The 18,999-nt window shown below is 52.5% G+C and overlaps 1 protein-coding gene across 1 annotated transcript; it reads right to left on the bottom strand.

The window, feature by feature from the left end:
* Window positions 1-650: 650 nt before the first annotated feature.
* LOC103188529 lies at window positions 651-17,807 on the bottom strand. Its single transcript, XM_042337843.1, has 6 exons — window positions 17,638-17,807; window positions 12,300-12,802; window positions 9,124-9,706; window positions 5,617-8,022; window positions 2,764-2,944; window positions 651-1,091 (listed from the first exon to the last, which is right to left on the bottom strand). The coding sequence occupies exons 1-6, from the start codon at window positions 17,742-17,744 to the stop codon at window positions 876-878; spliced, it is 3,996 nt and encodes a 1,331-aa protein (XP_042193777.1). The 5' UTR covers window positions 17,745-17,807; the 3' UTR covers window positions 651-875.
* Between the last annotated feature and the right edge of the window lie 1,192 nt (window positions 17,808-18,999).

Here is an 18,999-nt window from a genome sequence, read left to right as displayed (position 1 = left end):
TGGTTGAAACAAAAATATCTTCTAGACGTGAAAAAAAAGTGTGAATATGATGGAGCTGATTGTTGTAACAAAGCTGCACACAAACACACAGGCAGTGCACGGTCTGGTTTATTACATGTTTATTGTGAACATGGAGTATCGGGAGATGTTTCTCGGCATTCCTGAGGCGCCCCAGTGACACCACCGGAGAGCAATTTTGGAAAGTGGGGGGAGGAGAGCTTCACAGCACATCTCACTCCCCCCCACCCCACCCCATAAATAACAATAATATAAAGCATGAGTTAGCACCCAATAAATGTCTCAAAGCAATTTGCATGGAAATGCTTTTGAGTGAGGCAAGCGCGGCAGGCATTTTGTGCAGAGCAAGGCCCTCCCCCTGCAAACAGCCATGAAGCGAGCGAGCAACTTAACCAAGGGATTGTCGGCCAGGACACTGGGAGAGAGAAACTCCCTTCTCTATTCTGACATGTCGCAGGATCTATAAAATCCACCTGAGGAGGCACAGAGGGGGCCTCAGTTTAACATCTCATCTGAAGGATGTGTTCTTAAGACAATTTTTTGCCTCTTCTCATTCCTAACTTTTTTGGGGTCACCCAGGTGTCTGACACACACAAAAACCCATCACCGTGATCAGCCGGGTATCTGCCATCCACGGAAACCCATCACTGTGATCAGCCGGTGTCTGACACACGTGGAAACACAACTCTGTGTTTCCTGTCCCTGTGTTCCAGCCAATGAGGGAGATTCATCATTCCCAAACACAGGCCCACTTAGATTATAAAAGAACAAGTCGCTGGGAATCTCCTCCACACTTTTTCGTTGCAAATCCCTGCGTTTTATTAGTGTAAACAGAGACAGGCACCCGGGCTGACGGCTCATCTTTTGGCTGTCTTGGATTTGCCGGCGGGGACCTGTAGGATGGCAGGGGATGTCTCCATGATCTGGACCAGCAGATGGTCAATGTAATTCTCCAGGTCCCGCAACTGCTCCCGCCTACTCCGCAGCTCCGAATCCTGATCCAGGATCTTCCGGATCAGCTCATCGTGGGTCAGGTGGTAATAGAGCGCAGCGGAGTCCTCTGGCTCCGATTCCTGATGTGGGAGACCAGGAGAAATGTCAAAGAGAGATTCGGAATCTAACTCTCATAGCTCCCTCCACACAGCCTGCCTGCCTCTCTTGATACAAAATCAGACCTTGCTCTCACTGGCAAGCTATGGGGTTTTAGCTGGTTACCCCAACGCACACTCTGGGGTCCCCAAGCCTTGGCTTTTGCCAAACTGCACCTAATACTTTCCAGAATTAGGTAAGCAGGATGTGTTCCTCCAGGGAGAGAGTGAACATTACACTCCAATATATATCTCTGAAATCTCCATGTGTAGGTGGGATATAATTAATTTGTAATCTCACACAAAACATGTCCCTCTACGCTGTCTGTCCACACACCCAGGTCTGGGTTAGAGACAGAGTAAACCTCCCTCTACAATGTCTGTCCACACTCCCAGGTCAGTGACAGCACAGGTTAAACGCAGTACTTCAATTGTGGCCTAACCAATATGAACTGTGAGTTCAGAGTGCCCTGACGTGGGGCTTGATCCCAGACCCTCCTGAGGGGGATATTAACGCTAGGTGTACAGTGTAAGAGGTGAGGAGCTGGAAATGGTAATTAATAAAGGATCGGTGGGGGATGGGGGGGAAGGGTTTAGCCATCAGTATGACGAACACGAGCTCCCAATGACTGTCCCTACAGGAAATCACAGCACAACCAGACCGGAGCAAGACAGAAGTGAGAAACACAGAGCCTGGGGGGACCTTCACTCGTTCAATGGCTGAATGCGGTCCCCTGCATTATTCACAGAGTTCTGTCTTTCAGTCAGCCACTCGCCTGCAGCTCAGAGGGAGGTGTGATTGAGCCCCCACGTCGGGGACTCTGCGCTCACAGCTTATGACACATGTTGTTAGCGTCTCCAGGATGTGGGGGAATGGACACGTCAGCCAGTGTGTGGTCAGCGTGTGGTCGGTGTGGGGGTCAGCGTGGGGCATCAGTGGGTGTGTCTTTCCCCACATCTACAACATTGCCTGGTTCTGCCATTGTCTATCATCCCAGGCCGCCGAGACCCTCATCCCTGCATTCATCACATCCCGGCTCAACTATGCCAACTCCCTGCTTGTCGGCCCCCCCAATTCCTCACTCCACAGGCTGCAGATCATCCAGAACTCTGCAGCCCGTGTCCTCTCCCGGACCAACTCCACGACCTTATCACCCCCATCCTCGTCCAGCTCGACATCACACAGAGGCTATAGTTCAAGATCCTGATCCTCACCTTCAAAGCCCTCTACGCCTTGATTCTCCCATTCTCCCTAACACTTTGACCTCCTAAACCCCTATCAACATGTCCGGGGTGCAGCGTGGGGGGTGCAGTGTGGGGGCGGTGGCAGTGTGGTGGGAGGCAGTGTGGGGGAGGCAGTGTGGAGGGGCAGCGTGGGGGGAGGGGCAGCGTGGGGGGAGGGGCAGCGTGGGGGGAGGGGCAGCGTGGGGGGAGGGGCAGCGTGGGGGAGGGGCAGCGTGGGGGGCCAGTGCAGGGAGGGGGCAGTGGGTGGGGGGGGCAGTGGGTGGGGGGGCAGTGGGAGGACCATTGTGTGGGGTGGGGCCAGGGTGGGGCGGGGGCAGGGTGGGGCGGGGGCAGGGTGTGGGGCTGGGCCAGTGTGTGGGGTGGGGCCAGTGTGTGGGGCGGGGCCAGTGTGGGGTTCTGTGCGGTGGCTTACCTTCTCTCCCTCGGGGCCCTTAGGCAGGGGGTTGGCGGGGCGGACGGGGGCAATGCTGCTGCTGGTGGCCGTCCGCAGCCTCTCCAGGCCGCTGCTTAGCGTGCTCCCGATCCCTGGCCACAGCGGCCAGCGCACAGCACTGTCCGGCACAGCCGAGTCCAGAGGCTTCACCAGGTGAGGACTGCAGAGAGAGAGAGCCAGAGACTGCATTTGTACAGAATCCAGCACCTCACACTCATGCGCGGGCACACATACTCACACAGACTCACACAAATTTACAGAGACTCACAGAGGTACAACAACAATAAATTGCTTTGATATAGCGCCTTTCACATCGGGAGGACGTCCCAAGATGCTGGGACTCACATAGACTCGGAGAAACACTGCCTCACACATACAGATTAACACACACACACACACACACACAGATTACGATTACAGTAAATGACAGTGGGGTGTAGGCGGGCTCTCTTTGTAGTTAAGATGGCTCCAAGTTGAAGTACCTGGCAATGGAATGTCTGAATCGAGCCCACCCTCAGTGTCGGTCTCTAGTTGGGTTCCTGCCAGGTGGGTACGCAGTATTCCAGGGCACTGCTGATGACAGCCCAGCCTGGATCATCATAAGGATTTGGAAGAGTGGACCAGTCACTGGGGGCAGGGAATCCTCCCACTCAGCTCCTGTTATTCTTGCAAGCCCTAATGGGTAGAGTGGTTCTAGCTCAACAAGCAATGGGAAAGCTTGCCAGACAGTGCTCAAGATATGTGCTTTCAGCTGGTTAGACTCCAGCAGTTATCCCAATGCACATTCTGGTCCCCAAGCTTTGGCTCTTACCAGCTTGTGCCCAGGTGATAAGGGGGCTGCAGAGAAAACTTGGCTCAATTGCACCTCCACACCGGGCTGGTGACAGCCCAGTGTTATAATAGAGACAATGAAGGCAGAGTGAATGGGGTGGGGTCTGAGTTGGGTTGGGGAGGAGGGAGAAGTAGCTGAGGCTACATTGGAGTGAGACTGATTGCCGTCTCCTCGACTCTACATTCACTGGAGTCCACCTCCCTGTTACTCTCTCTTGGCCATCACTCACTCACGGTGGGAGAAAGGGTTTAGATGGTGGATTTAACGTCTCATGTTAAGGAAGGTGTCACTGAGGATGCAGAGCTCCCCCAACACTGGACCGGAGCGTTTGGGTTTTGTTTGTAATCTGTTCAGAGAGGTATCAGTGAAGCATTAAGCATTGACAATCCAGTCTCAATCCCTTCAGGCCGAGAGCCCAAGAGGCTTTGCCTGATGGAAACTGGTCGTGGTGTGGGCCGGGCTGTCCTGAGGGGCTCCCTGTGATTTCTCTCCACAACAGCCCTCGCCTCCAAAATGGACTTTGATTTTCACACATTTTCACAGGTGCAATTTAATTATTCCATGCTCCCTCTCGAACATACAGACACAAATGTCCCCCAGACATTCCCAGACAAGTAACACACTCGCACCCCTGGGCACTGTCAGCCATAGACGCACACAAGCTTGAAATTCCTCCTGGTCTCAGCCTGAAGGCCATTGTCTTATGATATAGAACTGCAGAAAATTCATAATTCTTTTGAAGAACTGAAAAGATGGCTTGTGAATTGAGCCACGATTGAAGAATTCTCCACAATTCTGCAGCGTTTAATAACAACCCTTACATTGGGTCCAGCGGCAAAATAGCTCAAAGACATTGTGGCTCTCTTTCCCCACAGTGCTGCACAGAAACACCAGCCTAGACTGTAATCTCAGAGTCCTGGTGTGGGGCTTAAACTTTCTGAACCAGAGGCAAGCGGCTGAGTCAATGTGTGGGGATCTTATTCTGTGTGTCGCTCGCTCTACCTCAAGGAGTGTGTGAGTATTTTGTTTGACCCTCACTTCTCCTTCAAACCTTGGACTGTGATCAAGTCCACTCTCCTCCATCTCCACAACATCACCGGCCTCTGCCACTACCTCACCCTCAACATAGCCCAACCCCTCAACCTAGCACAGCCCACACTCTCACCCCAACACCACAGCCCACATCCTCACCCCAACACACACAGCCCAGACTTTCACCCTAACACACACAGCCCAGACCCTCACCCCTACAGACACAGCCCAGACTCTCACCCCAACACCACAGCCCACAACCTCACCCCAACACACACAGCCCAGGCCCTCACCCCAACACACACAACCCAGGCCCTCACCCCAACACACACAGCCCAGGCCCTCACCCCAACACACACACCCCAGGCCCTCACCCCAACACACATAGCTCAGATCCTCACTCGTGCCTTTGTCACCAACTCTTCTCCGACCTCTGCAACTCGAACCTCCACTCCAGACTATTCAGAACTCTGCAGCCCAAGTCCTCCACAGCGCCCCCACCCCTACCTCTGCAACCTCCTGTGACCCAACTCAATTCCTCCATTCTGTCAACTCTGACCAGCCTCATCTTCCCCAGCTGAGCCACCCCACCATAGGTGGGCAAACATTTGGCCATTTTAGTCCCTCTCTCAGGAACTCTCTTCCAAACCCCTTTGCTTCACTCCTGTCAGTCAGACTGACTCAGTCTGTCTAAAGCACTTGTCTCCCAACATGAAAAACGCTGGATAAGTGCAGAGTTTAAGTCCAACCTGTGCTGTTACTGACCTGGGAGTGTGGAAGTACAGTGTAGAGGGAGCTTTACTCTGTCTCTAACCCGTGCTGTTACTGACCTAGGAGTGTGGAAGGATAGTGTAGAGGGAGCATTACTGTGCCTCTAACCCACCAGGAAGAGGAAACATTTTGGTGTTGCATAGGTCCTGGCGTTACATTGTAACTCCCCACCCCCCAACCACATGCTTAATGCTCACCTGGTTATCCGCTGTGGGGAGAGTCCGCTAGCCGGCTGTGTCTCCTGGGGCAAAACCGTGACGGCAGACATTTTCCAGCCAGTGGACAGCAGCGGTGATGAGAGGCAGACGGGCTCTGCCGAGGGGGCAGCAACACCCAGGGGGCAGAGGATGGGAGAAGGAAGGTTGGTTACTCTGGTGTTAGTGAGAGCCGCGGGGTGAGGGGTGGAGATGGTAAGAGGCCAGGGGCCCTGGGGAGGCTCTTGGCTCTGCATGGCGCATGGGGTGGCGCTGGGTTCCGGAACATTATGGAAGCTCATCCTTTGTTGGTGGATCTCTCTGTGGTCAACGGCAAAAGATGTCTCCTCCACGATGGTTGACTTTGCCGCCGGTGCATTGCAGGTTCCTTCCTGGCCATTTTTTGCTCTCGGGTCCTTACTGCAGTGGCTTGAAGGCTCAGGCTGGGGTCGGACAGCTGAGGGTTCCTTTTCCTGAGCTCCCTCCAGCATATCTTCAGCCTCCCCTCTCCCAGCCATGCCAGGTGGCACCTGCCCCCAGGCAGGCAGAGCCAAGATGTCACCCTCTTGCCCTGCTAGCCCTCTCCCTCGACAGTCTCTACTCATTGTCCTGGCCCTTGAGGTTCTGGAGAGTTCTTTGTGGCTCGCGGTCACCTGGTCACTCTGTTCTTCCACTCCAGTTATAAAAGGCAGCTCTGAGGCTGGGCTGGTGTACACAAGCGAGCTGGAGGGGCCTCTCACCGGCCCCCACAAACCCACACAGTTCACTCCCGGGCTGCATTCTCCTCTGATCAGCTGTGGCTCGTGGGCCGTGGAACCGAGGCCAGGAGAGAGGGATTGATGGGAGCCGTGCAGAGAGTCTGGATTCCAATCCTGGATCCACAGGTCCGATCCCTTCCCTGAGGGGATCAAAGTGCAGGTCTTATAGTGCTTGTTACAGCCCAACTCCGCGAGGCCACCTCTGGATGGATCAACATCAATCCCAGGATTCTGCTCGTCCACAGTAATTACCTGGAGTCTGGGGGAAGCCCATTTATCGGATAACCTGTCACCCTCATCACTACGGCTACTGGCTGCTACTGCCGCACCCCCCGAGCTGGCATTTCCTCCTATCGGGGCAACCACAAGCAGCCGGGGGTGTATAGGAGGCGGAGGAGTGGACATCAACTCCACTGCTTCCTGCTCCACAGGAGCCACTTCCTGCTCCACAGGAGCCACTTCCTGTTCCTGTGCACCCACTTCCTGCCCTACCGCACCCACTTCCTCCTCCTCCGCACCCACTTCCTGCTCCACCCCACCCACTTCCTGCTCCGCTGCACCCACTTCCTGCTCCGCCCCACCCACTTCCTGCTCCGCCCCACCCACTTCCTGCTCCACCGCACCCACTTCCTGTTTCACAGTGAGCCAATCAGAATCCATGTCCCTGGTTTCTTCCATCATCTCTGAGGTGACACAAGTCCCCTCAGGGCTAGTTTCTCCCCCTGTAAAACCCCCTTTGCCTGCAGATGGCAGCCCCGCACCTGTACCCAGGGCGACTTGAGAAGTGGATGAAGAGACGAGGTTAGGGAAAACAAGCGCCATGTTGACACTGTCATTTTCAGTCTGCACCGCGCCATTCTCATTAACAATGATGGCTTCTGGTCTGGACGCTGGTGAGCTTTCAATTGGCTGCCGACCATTTCTCTCTTCTCCGACTGGTGCAAGGTCAATGGCATTTGCGTCATGGCGGCTTTCCCATAGAACTGATTGTCTCCTTTCAACTTCCTGTTCTATTGGAAACACTTCCTGTTCCTGTGGAATCTCTTCCTGTTCCTGTCGCGTAAGATTGATTTTCTGTTCCTCTGGAATCACTTTGTGTTCCTGTTGAATCACTTCCGCTTCCTGTCGCGCTGCTGAAGTGGCATTTTTGACCCAGGATTCAGCATTTAATCCCCCCTCTGAGGCAGAACCATGGTCTGCTTCGGTGAAAAATACTTCCTGGATCACTAGCGGTGACCCTTGAGCTTCCGTCCAGCTCTCTGTTCGGGTGTATCCTGGAGCCAAAGGATCGAGGCCCTCGGGAATGATGGAGCTTCGGGAGGGAAGAGATTCACCCCGGACTCGAGAGCCAAAGGAGAAACTGGAGAAAGAGCGAGCGGACGGAGGAGACTTTATTAGGTGACTAGCTAGGAGGTCCTCATAGAAGGGGTTAGTGTGTAAAGAGCTGAGGAAAGGGTTTGTCAGAGGCCTAGGAGAGGGCGAGATGCCATCCTGAGAGGCTGTGAAGGGGTTAATGTTAAACCTGCCACCTGGTGAGGTAGAAGGGGGAGTGGGGGGCAGTGGAGAGTGAGGGGTGAGGGGATCCGGTGGAGAGTGAGGGGAGGGTGAGGGGGCGTCTGAACTGGTTTCTACCGTAGGAGACACTTCCAGGCTGTGGAGGGACAGACAGAACAGTCGTCCTCGTTAGTCATGGCCCCAGCCAAATGCCACACAAGAAAACATGTTCCCATCCGGCCACACCCGTCCACCCACCTTACAGGGCCAGAGGGAAGCCTCAATTAGACACACAACGCATGTCATTGTGTGTCACTATGTGTGTGGCCGCAGGTCAGTGGGTTATGGCGTGGGTTAGTGATGGCTCCTCTGTGTTAACCCTTCCCCACCACAATCCATGCACGGTATTCAGCACGTTCACAATCTGCACTTATCCAGCAGCTTTCACACAAGGGATGAACATCTCAAAGCGCTTCACAGCGATGACGGGTGATCGTAGATGGAGGCAATTCAGCCCATCGAGTCTGCTCCGCCAGATCAGGGCAGAGCTTTCAATCCCAATTCCCGTACCTTTTCCCCACATTCCTCAACTCCCTAAGTATCTCCCCATCTCCCCATTAAACCTCCTGATCCATTCTGTCTTCATGGCTCCTGGGGTGAGTGTTGCCCACTCTCAGCCCCTCTGTGTGAAGAGATGTTTCCTAACCTCCTTGTCACTGGTCTGGCTCTAAGTTCCACACTCCGGCCCCTTGTTAGTGATTCTCCACCAGAGGGAAGAGTCTCCACTCGCTAAGCTGTCAGTTCCCCTCATTGTTTTACACTCGATCACATCACCCCTCAACCAGTTCAGCTGTAAAGCACTGAGAGACACTGGTGGCAGCCTGGCTCGGTCGGCAGCACTCTCTACTCTGAGTCAAAGGTTGTGGGTTCACTCCACTAGGAGCTCGCATTCGAGGCTGATACTCCAATTGCGGGGAGCGCTGCATTGTCAGTGCCAAGAGGGAGAAGTCATTTCCACATAGCTCTGGACAAGCTCTGGAGGGGGTTCAGTGCACCCATTGGTCCTGTACCTTTGAACACCTGGTAGGAGACGCGCCCCCTCGTGAAAGGGGAAAGGCCAGGGAAACGCAACTCAGCATCTGAACCAATAACACTACATGAACTTCCATCTCATCAGAGAGGGCATAATTCACCTCAGCCAGAGATCAGGGCGGAGATACAGAACCCTCCCCACAACCCTTCACCCCCAACCACCAACCTGAGCGTTTTGCCGGTGTCCTTCTGGAACCATCCGCCGACCTTGGTCTTCTCGGTCTGGATGGGGTCGGACTTCCTAGTGACGGAGGGTGAAAGCCGTGGGAGGGCGGGGCTGACGTTGCCTCTCTGCCTCTGACCAGCCTCGGAGGTGGCGGTGACCAAGGGGATGGCAGCATGGACAGGCCGGGCCCCCCTCCCCGAACCCCCGCCCGACCCTTCTGCCAAACCCCCTGCGTCCACGGTGATGACCGGCAGGACCGGCCTGCTCTCCGTGCCTGTCCAGCGTGGGTATGCCAGCTTCTCTGGGGGGGGCGAGGCTGGCTTCAACGTGGGCTCCGGGGGCTTCTTGGTGATGTTCTGGAGGGAGCGGGAGAGAATGGAAGTGTTGGGAAAGAGGCCCGAGGCCAGGGCTGGCAGGGGTTCCTCACTGTACACATGGCTCCCGTTGACACAGAGCGAGGACCTTGACAGGAGGCTGGTCCTGGGGGCCAGGCTCTGGTGCTCCAGTGCAGGGTCACTCCGGCTTAGCTCGTCGCTGAGGGCTCGCTTGTGAGTCAGTGTCTTCGGCGCGGACTGGCCTTGACCTGCCGGAATAAACAAACTCAATAACAATAATCCTCATATCTGACACAGTGCGTTTCATGTCATGAGGACATCTCAAAGTGCTTTACAGGGCTTTACTGTTTGGATCAGCCTGGCTCAGTGGTAGTACTCCATGTCGGGATTTGGAATCATATAGTATAGTCAATACAACAACGACTTGCATTTGTATAACACCTTCACACGGGGTAGCGTCCCGGAGCGCTTAAGTGCTGGGGTGTGGTGGTGGGGGTTGCATTGTCGGAGGTGCGGTCCTTTGGATAAGACGTTATACCGAGGACCCATCTACCTGTTCAAGTGGACCATTCTCTCTCCTGGAGTCCTAGCCCATAAACCCCCAAATAAAACTAGTCACTCACTGCATGACTGTTTGTGTGACACTGCCGTGTGCTGCCGCTGTTCACCCATAAAATACAGTCAATCCACTTCACTGTATATTCTGTGAAGCGCTTTAAGATGTCTAAATGACGTAATATTGTACATGTTCCCTCTTGGTGACATCATCCGCAGTCATGGGCTCAACTTCCACATATATGCGGATGACACCCAGCTATATCTCTCTGCCTCCACCCTTGACTCCAGGACCACTGCTGTCCTGACAGAATGTCTGTCAGACATCAACAACAACAACAACAAGATTCCATTTATAAAGCGCCTTTCACGTCAGGAGGATGTCCTGAATGAGAACCAACTTTCTACAGTTGAACATCAACAAGACCAAGGCCCACTGATTGGCTCCCATCAGCACCTCCACACCTTAGGCACTGGCAGCATCACCATCCATCTTACTAAGCCAGTCCAGAACCTTGGCGTCTTATTTGACGCTCAATTGTCTTTCTACCCCAAATCCATGCCATGACCTGTTCTGCCTTCCCCCACCTCCGCAACATCGCCCGGCTCCGACACTGCCTCTCCCCTCAAGCCTTTGAGACCCTCATCCCCACATTCATTAAAATTAGGCTTGAATTCGCCAACTCCCTGCTTGTCAGCTTTCCCAACTCTTACCAGGCTGTTCCACGTCCCCTGCCCCGCCCGCTCCACCATCAGCAGGTGGGCCTTCAGGCTCTCCGCTCCCACCCTTTGGAACTTTGTCCAACATTCCCTTTGCCTAGCTCCCTTGCCTCCTTCAAGGCACGTCTCAAGACTCTCCTCTTCGACCGCGCCTTTGACCACCTTCCTAGCCTCCCTGCCCTCCACCCCTTCCTGATCCCAACTCCTCTCCCCCTCACAGCTCGGTTCCAAATTCCTGACTACACCTTGGGACATCCTCCCGGTGTGAAAGGCGCTATACAAATATAATTTTGCAATTGTATTGTATATCAAATGCAAGGATTATCATTTATTATTCTTAGAGCTGGGGTTTGGGTAGGGGTGGTGGGCTGTGAATCTCTCCCCGACGGGGGCCAAGTGGAGGTGGAGCAGGCTGCTGGGTGGAGGTGGAGCAGGCTGCTGGGTGGAGGTGGAGCAGGCTGCTGGGTGGAGGTGGAGCAGGCTGCTGGGTGATGCTGGGCTGGTGGCCAGCTGTGTTGGTGTTTTTCAAGTGCTCCGGGATCTACCCTGCGTGAGGGGCACTATATTAATATAAGTTGTTCTTTAGTCCCATGATTATTTTGACCAGAAACCTCTGAACGGAAATATGTTCTATATCCAACATTCCATCCTCACGATTAATTGACCTGCGAGGCTGCCAAGGGCATTAGTCGAGATAAATCCAGGAAACACTCCAATTACTGGATGGCAAAGATGTAAAGATTTCAACAACCATTTTAGCTGTTACCAACTGATCTTTAACCCTCACCGAAGGCTGCCCACTGAGCCAGGCTGACTCATTAACCCTAAACAAAGCCAGTCTGACCTTTGCTCTGAGTAGTCTGACTCTTTCCACTTTGCACTGAACAAGCCTCATCCTTTGACACTAGAAACACGAGGAAGAAGGATACAGGAAGGGTAGGCAGGGGTTTGGGCTGTGAATTCCGGCATGGAGTTAACCTGATGGTACAAGCTGTACTGTACCAACACCCCCACAACACAGTGCAACTTATACCATCTGGTTAGGCCGAATGGCCTGTCTCCAAGCTGTGACCTTCTCTGTTATTCTCTGTCTAAAATAAGCCAATCTGACCTCTTGATCCTCACCTGACTCTTATCCCTTTGCTTTGAATTAGTCTTTGACCTAGAACAGTAGATTGGTGAAGATCTCTCAGGAACTGACAGATGACTGGACTGAGCGAGAGAGCGAGAAGATGGCTGGACTGAGGGAGCAGATGGCTGGACTGAGGGAGAGAGCTTACGGCTGGAAGCAGACGGCTGGATTGAAGGAGAGAGTAAATGGCTGGACTGAGGGAGAGAGTAGACGGCTGGACTGAGGAAGCGAGCCCTCAACCCTTCCATCTAGTGTTCGCCTAAATTATGAGCTGAAAAGACCCCAATGTTCAATAAACTTGATCCTACAAGTTCTGCGCTCACAGTCCAGACTGACGCTCCAACACAGTTCAGGGGAAGAGGAGCGCTGCATTGCCAGCGGTGCCATACTTCAGATGAGACGTTAACCTGAGCTCCTGACACGCACACACTCACCTGGATTCCTGGCTGGGGAGTGCTGGATGCTGAGGACAGCCATGGCTTTAGTGGGGGCTGTGTCTTTGGGGCTGGTTGGACTTGTGTCTCTAGGAGAGCCTGGGCTCCCTGGGCCTGGGCTCTCCAGGGAACGAGCGCTCTGCTCTGAGTTGAGCGAGCTGTTGGACATGGTGAGTGAGCTCTTGCGGACTTTGCTCTTGAAGAAGAAGCCCCTGGACTTGGACTTGGTGCTCGGGAGGTCCCGGCTGCTCTCCTCCTCGCTGGCGCCGGGCACTGCAGCACTGGCCGGCACAATGGCGGAGGCCGTGTCGGAGGTCAGGCTGTCGCGTTTCTTCTTGCCCCTCATTTTGTCCTTAATCTTGCCCAGGGCTGAGCGAGGCTTCTCTTTGCTGGACAAGTCCAGCAGGCTGGCCGTCAGATGGTTGCGAACAAACTGCATGCTGACCTCAATCTCTCCACGCTCCTTCTCTTTCTCCCCAGGCTTTGAGTGCAACTTGTACCATCTGATGGGACAAAGCAGGAGGATCAGAGGAGACCAACACCCCCCCAATGCACAACCCCCCAACACACAACCCCCCCAACACACAAACCCCCCAACACACAATCCCCAATACCCCCCAACACACACACGCACAGTGCACACCCAACACCACAACACATACACCCCACTCAACACACACACACCCAACACATACACATACACACCCAGAGCCAACACACACATACCCCCACCCCAACACCACCCCCCCCACCACACACACAACACATACCCACAACACACATACACCCTAACACACAAACATGCGCACGTGGGCAAAACAGACACACCCAACACATGAACCAACAACCCCACAACACACACACACAATACCCTCTCCCCACGCATACAAATAAAATGCACAGTATTTTGCCTTAAAACGCTTCAAGATATTTCAACCTTGCATTATCATCAAGTAATAATCCTTGCATCTGATACAGCACCTTTCATGCTGGGAGGACATCTCCAAGTGCTTCACAGGATTCACTGTAAAGTGCAGTGATTGTATTTTGTAGGTGAATACGGCAGACAATTTTCACACAGCAACATTCCACAAACAGCTGCATGGCTGAGCATGTTTGAATGATTTTATCTGGGGGATTGTTGGCCAGGACATGGGGGCGAGAGAAACTCCCTTCTCTTCTCAAGTAGCGCTGCGGTATGTTTAACATCAACCTGAACAGGCACAGATGGGTCCTTGGTCCCAGGAATTTTAGTTGAGTAAACACCAGTTACTCCAAAACTCTCTCTCACCAACCTGTACCTAATAATCTCTGGAAATAAAGAAATCTCCATGTGTAGATAGCATATATATGTGGAACTCTCAGTCTGGTTTAATGTAGTTAGAAAAATTTCCTCTGGTGGGGGAATCCAGAAGTGGTCTGCTCCTGTTCCTATATATATGTTTGGAGACTGTTAAGTACTGTGATGGGTTTCTGTCTATGTCAAACACCCGGCGGATCATAGAAATGGGTTTCTGTGTGTGTCAGATACCCGGCTGATCACAGTGATGGGTTTCCGTGTGTGTCGGATGATCATGGTGATGGGTTTCTGCTTAGATCTGATACCTGGTTGAACAAAACCATTTAAAAAAATATTTCTGTTTTGCTTTCCCGAGTGAGGCCGGATACAGGAAACCTGGAATGTTATCTCTGGAATGGCTGCCAAAGCCTCTCCATGGAGAGTGGGTAAGATCTGCGGTGGGGGAGGGAGAAGTCTCACTCATCTTAGCACTCCCCTAACCTGGCTTCACAGCCTAATAATTGCAGCCCACAACCTGTGACTTTATACTACTTTTCATCCTGTTAAACAGCCAGACCATTCACACTGACAAGTGTAACTATTTGTAGGTAAAACGTCACAGCCATTTTGCACATCACTCGCTTCCCCACTGGAGCTCTCTAATCCCATTCCCTGCTCTCTCCCCATCGGGTCTGTGCTGGTGCTCACTCTCCCACTAGCGCTCTCTAATCCCATTACCTGCTCAAAATTGGCAGCTGCATTCGCCCAGAAAATACACACTACACTTTAGAGAAAGGCCCTGGTGAAGCACTTTGAGACATTCCCCTGACATGAAAGGCCTGAGATCATTGCACAGATAGTTATTTATTTGAAACGTGCACTAAAACAGGGCTTCATTGGGTAAAACAGTAAACTTTCTTTCAGTGCTAAGACACACTAAAGTTTGTTGCCTAACAAGGTCAGAAAGAGAGCAGTCATAGCAGCCTCCTCCTCCCCCCATCACTTACGCAGGCTTATCTGGAAGATGCAGAGGAAGCCACACATCACCCGTCAATGAGCTGGGCTGTGAGATAACTTCCCCTTAGCTCCATTCGCTTCTGATAGCCAATGTAACACAGTCACTACACTGCAGGGCAGTATTCACAAGCTGCATCGTATTTCTTCACTATAGTGTCAGGAACTTTCTTTCACTATTGGTTTCATCAGCCTTGCATTTAACACTCACAGAAAACCATCATGGTGTCTGGCAAGAGAGAAACCAGACTGAGTGCCACATATATATGTCACTTATGGAAATTTTCCTGTCTCTGGAATGAAATGTGCACTCTCTCCCATTTCCCGAGAGTATTACAACAACAACAACACGATTCCATTTATAGAGCGCCTTTCACGTCGGGAGGACGTCCCAAGGCGCTGTACAGTTGGGTCAGGACCCGAGCAGGGGGGAAATGGTCAGGGTGAGGGGAGGGAAGGGAGGGAGCGAGGAGGGGGTAGAGAGTCGAGAGGGGAGCTGAAGGCTCGGTCAAAGAGAAAGGTCTTGAGACCGGCCTTGAAAGAGGAAAGGGAGGAGGCGGCGAAGGCACTTGGGGATAGAGTTCCAGAGCCTCGGGGCTGAGAGGCTGAAGGCCCGGCCACCAAAGGTAAGGCGGTTGGGGCGGGGGATGTGGAGCAGACCGGAGCCAGAGGAACGGAGGGTACAGGCAGGTAGGCACAGGTTGGCAAGAGCTGAGGTTTGGGGACCCCAGAGTGTGCGTTGGGGTAACTGCTGAAGTTTCACCAGTTAGAACTACATAGCTCGTCATGAGAACACTATCTGGCAAGCTTTCCCGCTGCTTGTCCAGCTAGGACCACCTTATCCGTTAAGGCTTTGGGTTGCAGGATTAGCAGGAGCTGAGTAGGAAGAATCTTACACATCACCGTTCAGGCAATTAATGTCTCAATCTTCTGACTTAGTGGTGAGAGTGCAAGAGTGTGAGCTGACATAGATCGAGCTGGGCTGACAGCAGCTCCCTCTCTCCCATTCCTTACACACTTTAAAAGCACTTTAAAAGCAGATGCTGCCCACACAAAGGCGTGATATAAACGCAAGTTGTTGTTTAAAACTTTCTTTCCTTCGAGACCTGTTCCAGCCCAAACCAAGCCTCAGAACATACTAATATGTGGCCACACCAGATCTCAGGAGGCAGGGCCTGCACACCACTGGAATGTGGAAAGAGAGTGAGAGAGACACATACACATAGTCAGATATACAGAGAGACATACACACACAGTCAGAGATAGAGAGAGAGAGAGAGAGAGAGAGACACGCACACACACACACACACACACACAGTCAGAGATACCGAGAGAGAGACACACACACAGAGTCAGAGATACAGAGAGAGACACACACACACAGATACACAGAGATACAGAGAGATACACACAGACACAGAGAGACACACACATACAGAGTCAGAGATACAGACAGAGACACTCACAAAGAGAGAAAGACATACACATACAGACAGAGAAACAGAGAGGGAGAGAAGCAGAGAGAGAGAGACACACACACAGAATCAGAGAGAGAGACATTCACAAAGACTGAGAGAGACATACAGAGACATACACAGATATGTAGAGACTCGGAGAGAGAGATACACACGCACACACACAGCCTCAATCACTCCCATAAGAGTCAGTCACTGTGTCAAGCAGAGGCTGACACTATCTCTGCCAGCTGGGGTGCCGCTCTCCATCACTCCCTCCCCCTCGGGGCCCGACCTGACCCTGAAAAAACTGAAGAGTTGCCACATTCCTGATTCCAAGTTAAATTCCAGGCCCCTGGAACAAAACAATATTCACTGCAAACCACCATCACCTCCCTCTGTGCCCACACCCCAGCCAGTCTCACAGCCACATATAACCGGGGGCAAGGGGGGGGGGTGGGTTTATTCCATGGCAGCCGGACTCAACCCCCTTCCCCCCCCCACCCCATACTCTTGCTCCAAGTCACCAGGTTGTGGGTGCAAGTCCCATGTTGGAATTCACAGTCCAATCCGCAATGCACTTTCGGATAAGACAGTTAACCAAGTTCCCATCTTTGCCTTGTTTAGATGGTCGTTAAAGATCCTGCAGCACTTTTGGAAAAGAGAAAGGAGTTTCTCTCTCCCAGTGTCCTGGCCAACAATCCCCCAGATAAATCATTCATTTACGTCATGGCTATTTATGGGATGTTGCTGCACACAAATTGATTGTTGCATTCACCCACAAAGCACACAGTCACCACACTTTGCAGCAATATCTTGTGAGGTCTTTTGAGATGTTTGTAAACACTGAGTCACATCCAAGTTCTCCCTCTCCCCCCGAGGTCAAGCAGATTAACTGTCACGCTCCTCTGGTTGGCATTTACAGAGGAGAATGTAACAGCCACGTGTGTATCCAATAACTCCACTGTTACGGAATGTTCCAGAAAGCACGACTGCATTACACTTGTTTACAGCACAAAAAGAGGCCATTCAGACCCTGATCGTGTCTGTGCTGGTGATCACTCCCCCACTGGAGCTCTCTACTCTAATCCCATTCCCTGCTCTCTCCCCATCATGTCTGTGCTGGTGCTCACTCCCCCACTGGAGCTCTCTACTCTAATCCCATTCCCTGCTCTCTCCCCATCATGTCTGTGCTGGTGCTCACTCCCCCACTGGAGCTCTCTACTCTAATCCCATTCCCTGCTCTCTCCCCATCATGTCTGTGCTGGTGCTCACTCCCCCACTGGAGCTCTCTACTCTAATCCCATTCCCTGCTCTCTCCCCATCATGTCTGTGCTGGTGCTCACTCCCCCACTGGAGCTCTCTACTCTAATCCCATTCCCTGCTCTCTCCCCATCATGTCTGTGCTGGTGCTCGCTCCCCCACTAGAGCTCTCTACTCTAATCCCATTCTCTACTCTTTCTATTTAATATTATTTATCATCCAGTATTTATCTAATTTGTTTTTAAACTGTGTTACAGACTCAGCTTCACACACACTCTAATTCGAGACATTTCACATGAATAACCCTCTGTGGAAAGTTATTTCTAACCTCTCCCTTCTCCTCTGATGATCTCCTGTGGTCATGGATTTGCTGATTAGTGAATAAAGTTTCACTTTGTTAACCCTTTCATCACCAGGCACAACCTGGAAAACCATCTCACCAACACAGTATCTCAGCAGCACTCACATCCCAGCCTGTACTTTCATCACTTCAAAACATTACACAATGCTTCCAAGTAATTACTCTCAATTGTAGTGACTACATTTCAAGGCAAATTTGGAAGCTGTTCACCATCATGAATGGACCTTTTTTTCTGGGGGATTGTCAGCCAGGACACCGGGACAGAAAAATTCCCTTCTCTTTCCCCGACAGTGGGATCTTTAACATCCACCTGAACAGACAGAAACTCGGTTAAACATCTCGCCCAAAGGGCGACGCCTCTAACAATGTTGCGCTCTCTCCCCAGCACTGTACTGGAGTGTCAGCCTGAATAGTGATCTCAGAACCCCTGGATGTAGGAAATCAGGAACAGGTGAAAGCTATTCAGCCCATCAAGTCTGTTCTACCAGTTTATTAAATCACAACAGATCTTTTAATCCCTGGGCCCTGCCCTTTCTATATCTCTATGACCCAGGTATGGATATGGGGTGGGATGGGGAGCCCTCTCCAATAAAGTCCTCATTGAACACGATCTCATTGTCAACAAAAACATTGACATCCTCTCCCTCACTGAAACCTGGATCGCACTAGGTAACACCTTGAAGCCACGCCAGCCATTTCACTATATCCCAACGTCCAACCTTCATGGTGGTGAGGTGTCCCTCAACTCCAGTTCTTCATTGGGTCTTTCCCCTTACTCCTCTGGATCCTTCCCTTTCTTCTCAGTACCTTGGGACGTACTCCCAAAATGAAAGGAGCTATATAAATGTAATTTGTTGTTGTTGGGGAGTGCTTGAACCCATAATATTCCCCTTTCAAGCTATTTCCCCCTCCCCGCAAGAAGCCTGCTACCCCTCCCACAGCCACTCCCCCTAACCCTGTGGGATGTCGCTTACCCAGTGTGTCAGGCTTCAGCAAGTGCTGAGAGGAGGGTGGGGTGGTCACAGGGCTGAGGAGGGGATGTGATAAGCCAGGTCAGGGAGATCATCCTGGGAGCTTGGCGACATGGTGGAGGGTGCAATGGGGTGGGAGGCAGAGGCCCGGATGAGGTGGGTGCACCTGCCCAAGAGAGCAGCCAAGTGGCTGGTGGGTGGAACTCGCTCAGAGGAAGGTGTGGGTTTGGCTGATCTCGGGGCCCAGACACAGTGCTCTCGGGCTGGGCTCATTGTTGACCTTCTCCTGGTCTGCTGTCAATCACTGTCCGCCATTGTTCCACAGGCCCCGCCTCATAACTAGACCCGCCCACCTCCC

Source organism: Callorhinchus milii, unplaced genomic scaffold (genome assembly GCF_018977255.1).
Source record: "Callorhinchus milii isolate IMCB2004 unplaced genomic scaffold, IMCB_Cmil_1.0 Scaffold1, whole genome shotgun sequence".
Lineage (NCBI taxonomy): Eukaryota > Metazoa > Chordata > Chondrichthyes > Chimaeriformes > Callorhinchidae > Callorhinchus > Callorhinchus milii.
The sequence above is the reverse complement of the archived record's forward strand: the minus strand, read 5'-3'. Positions and strand labels throughout refer to the sequence as shown.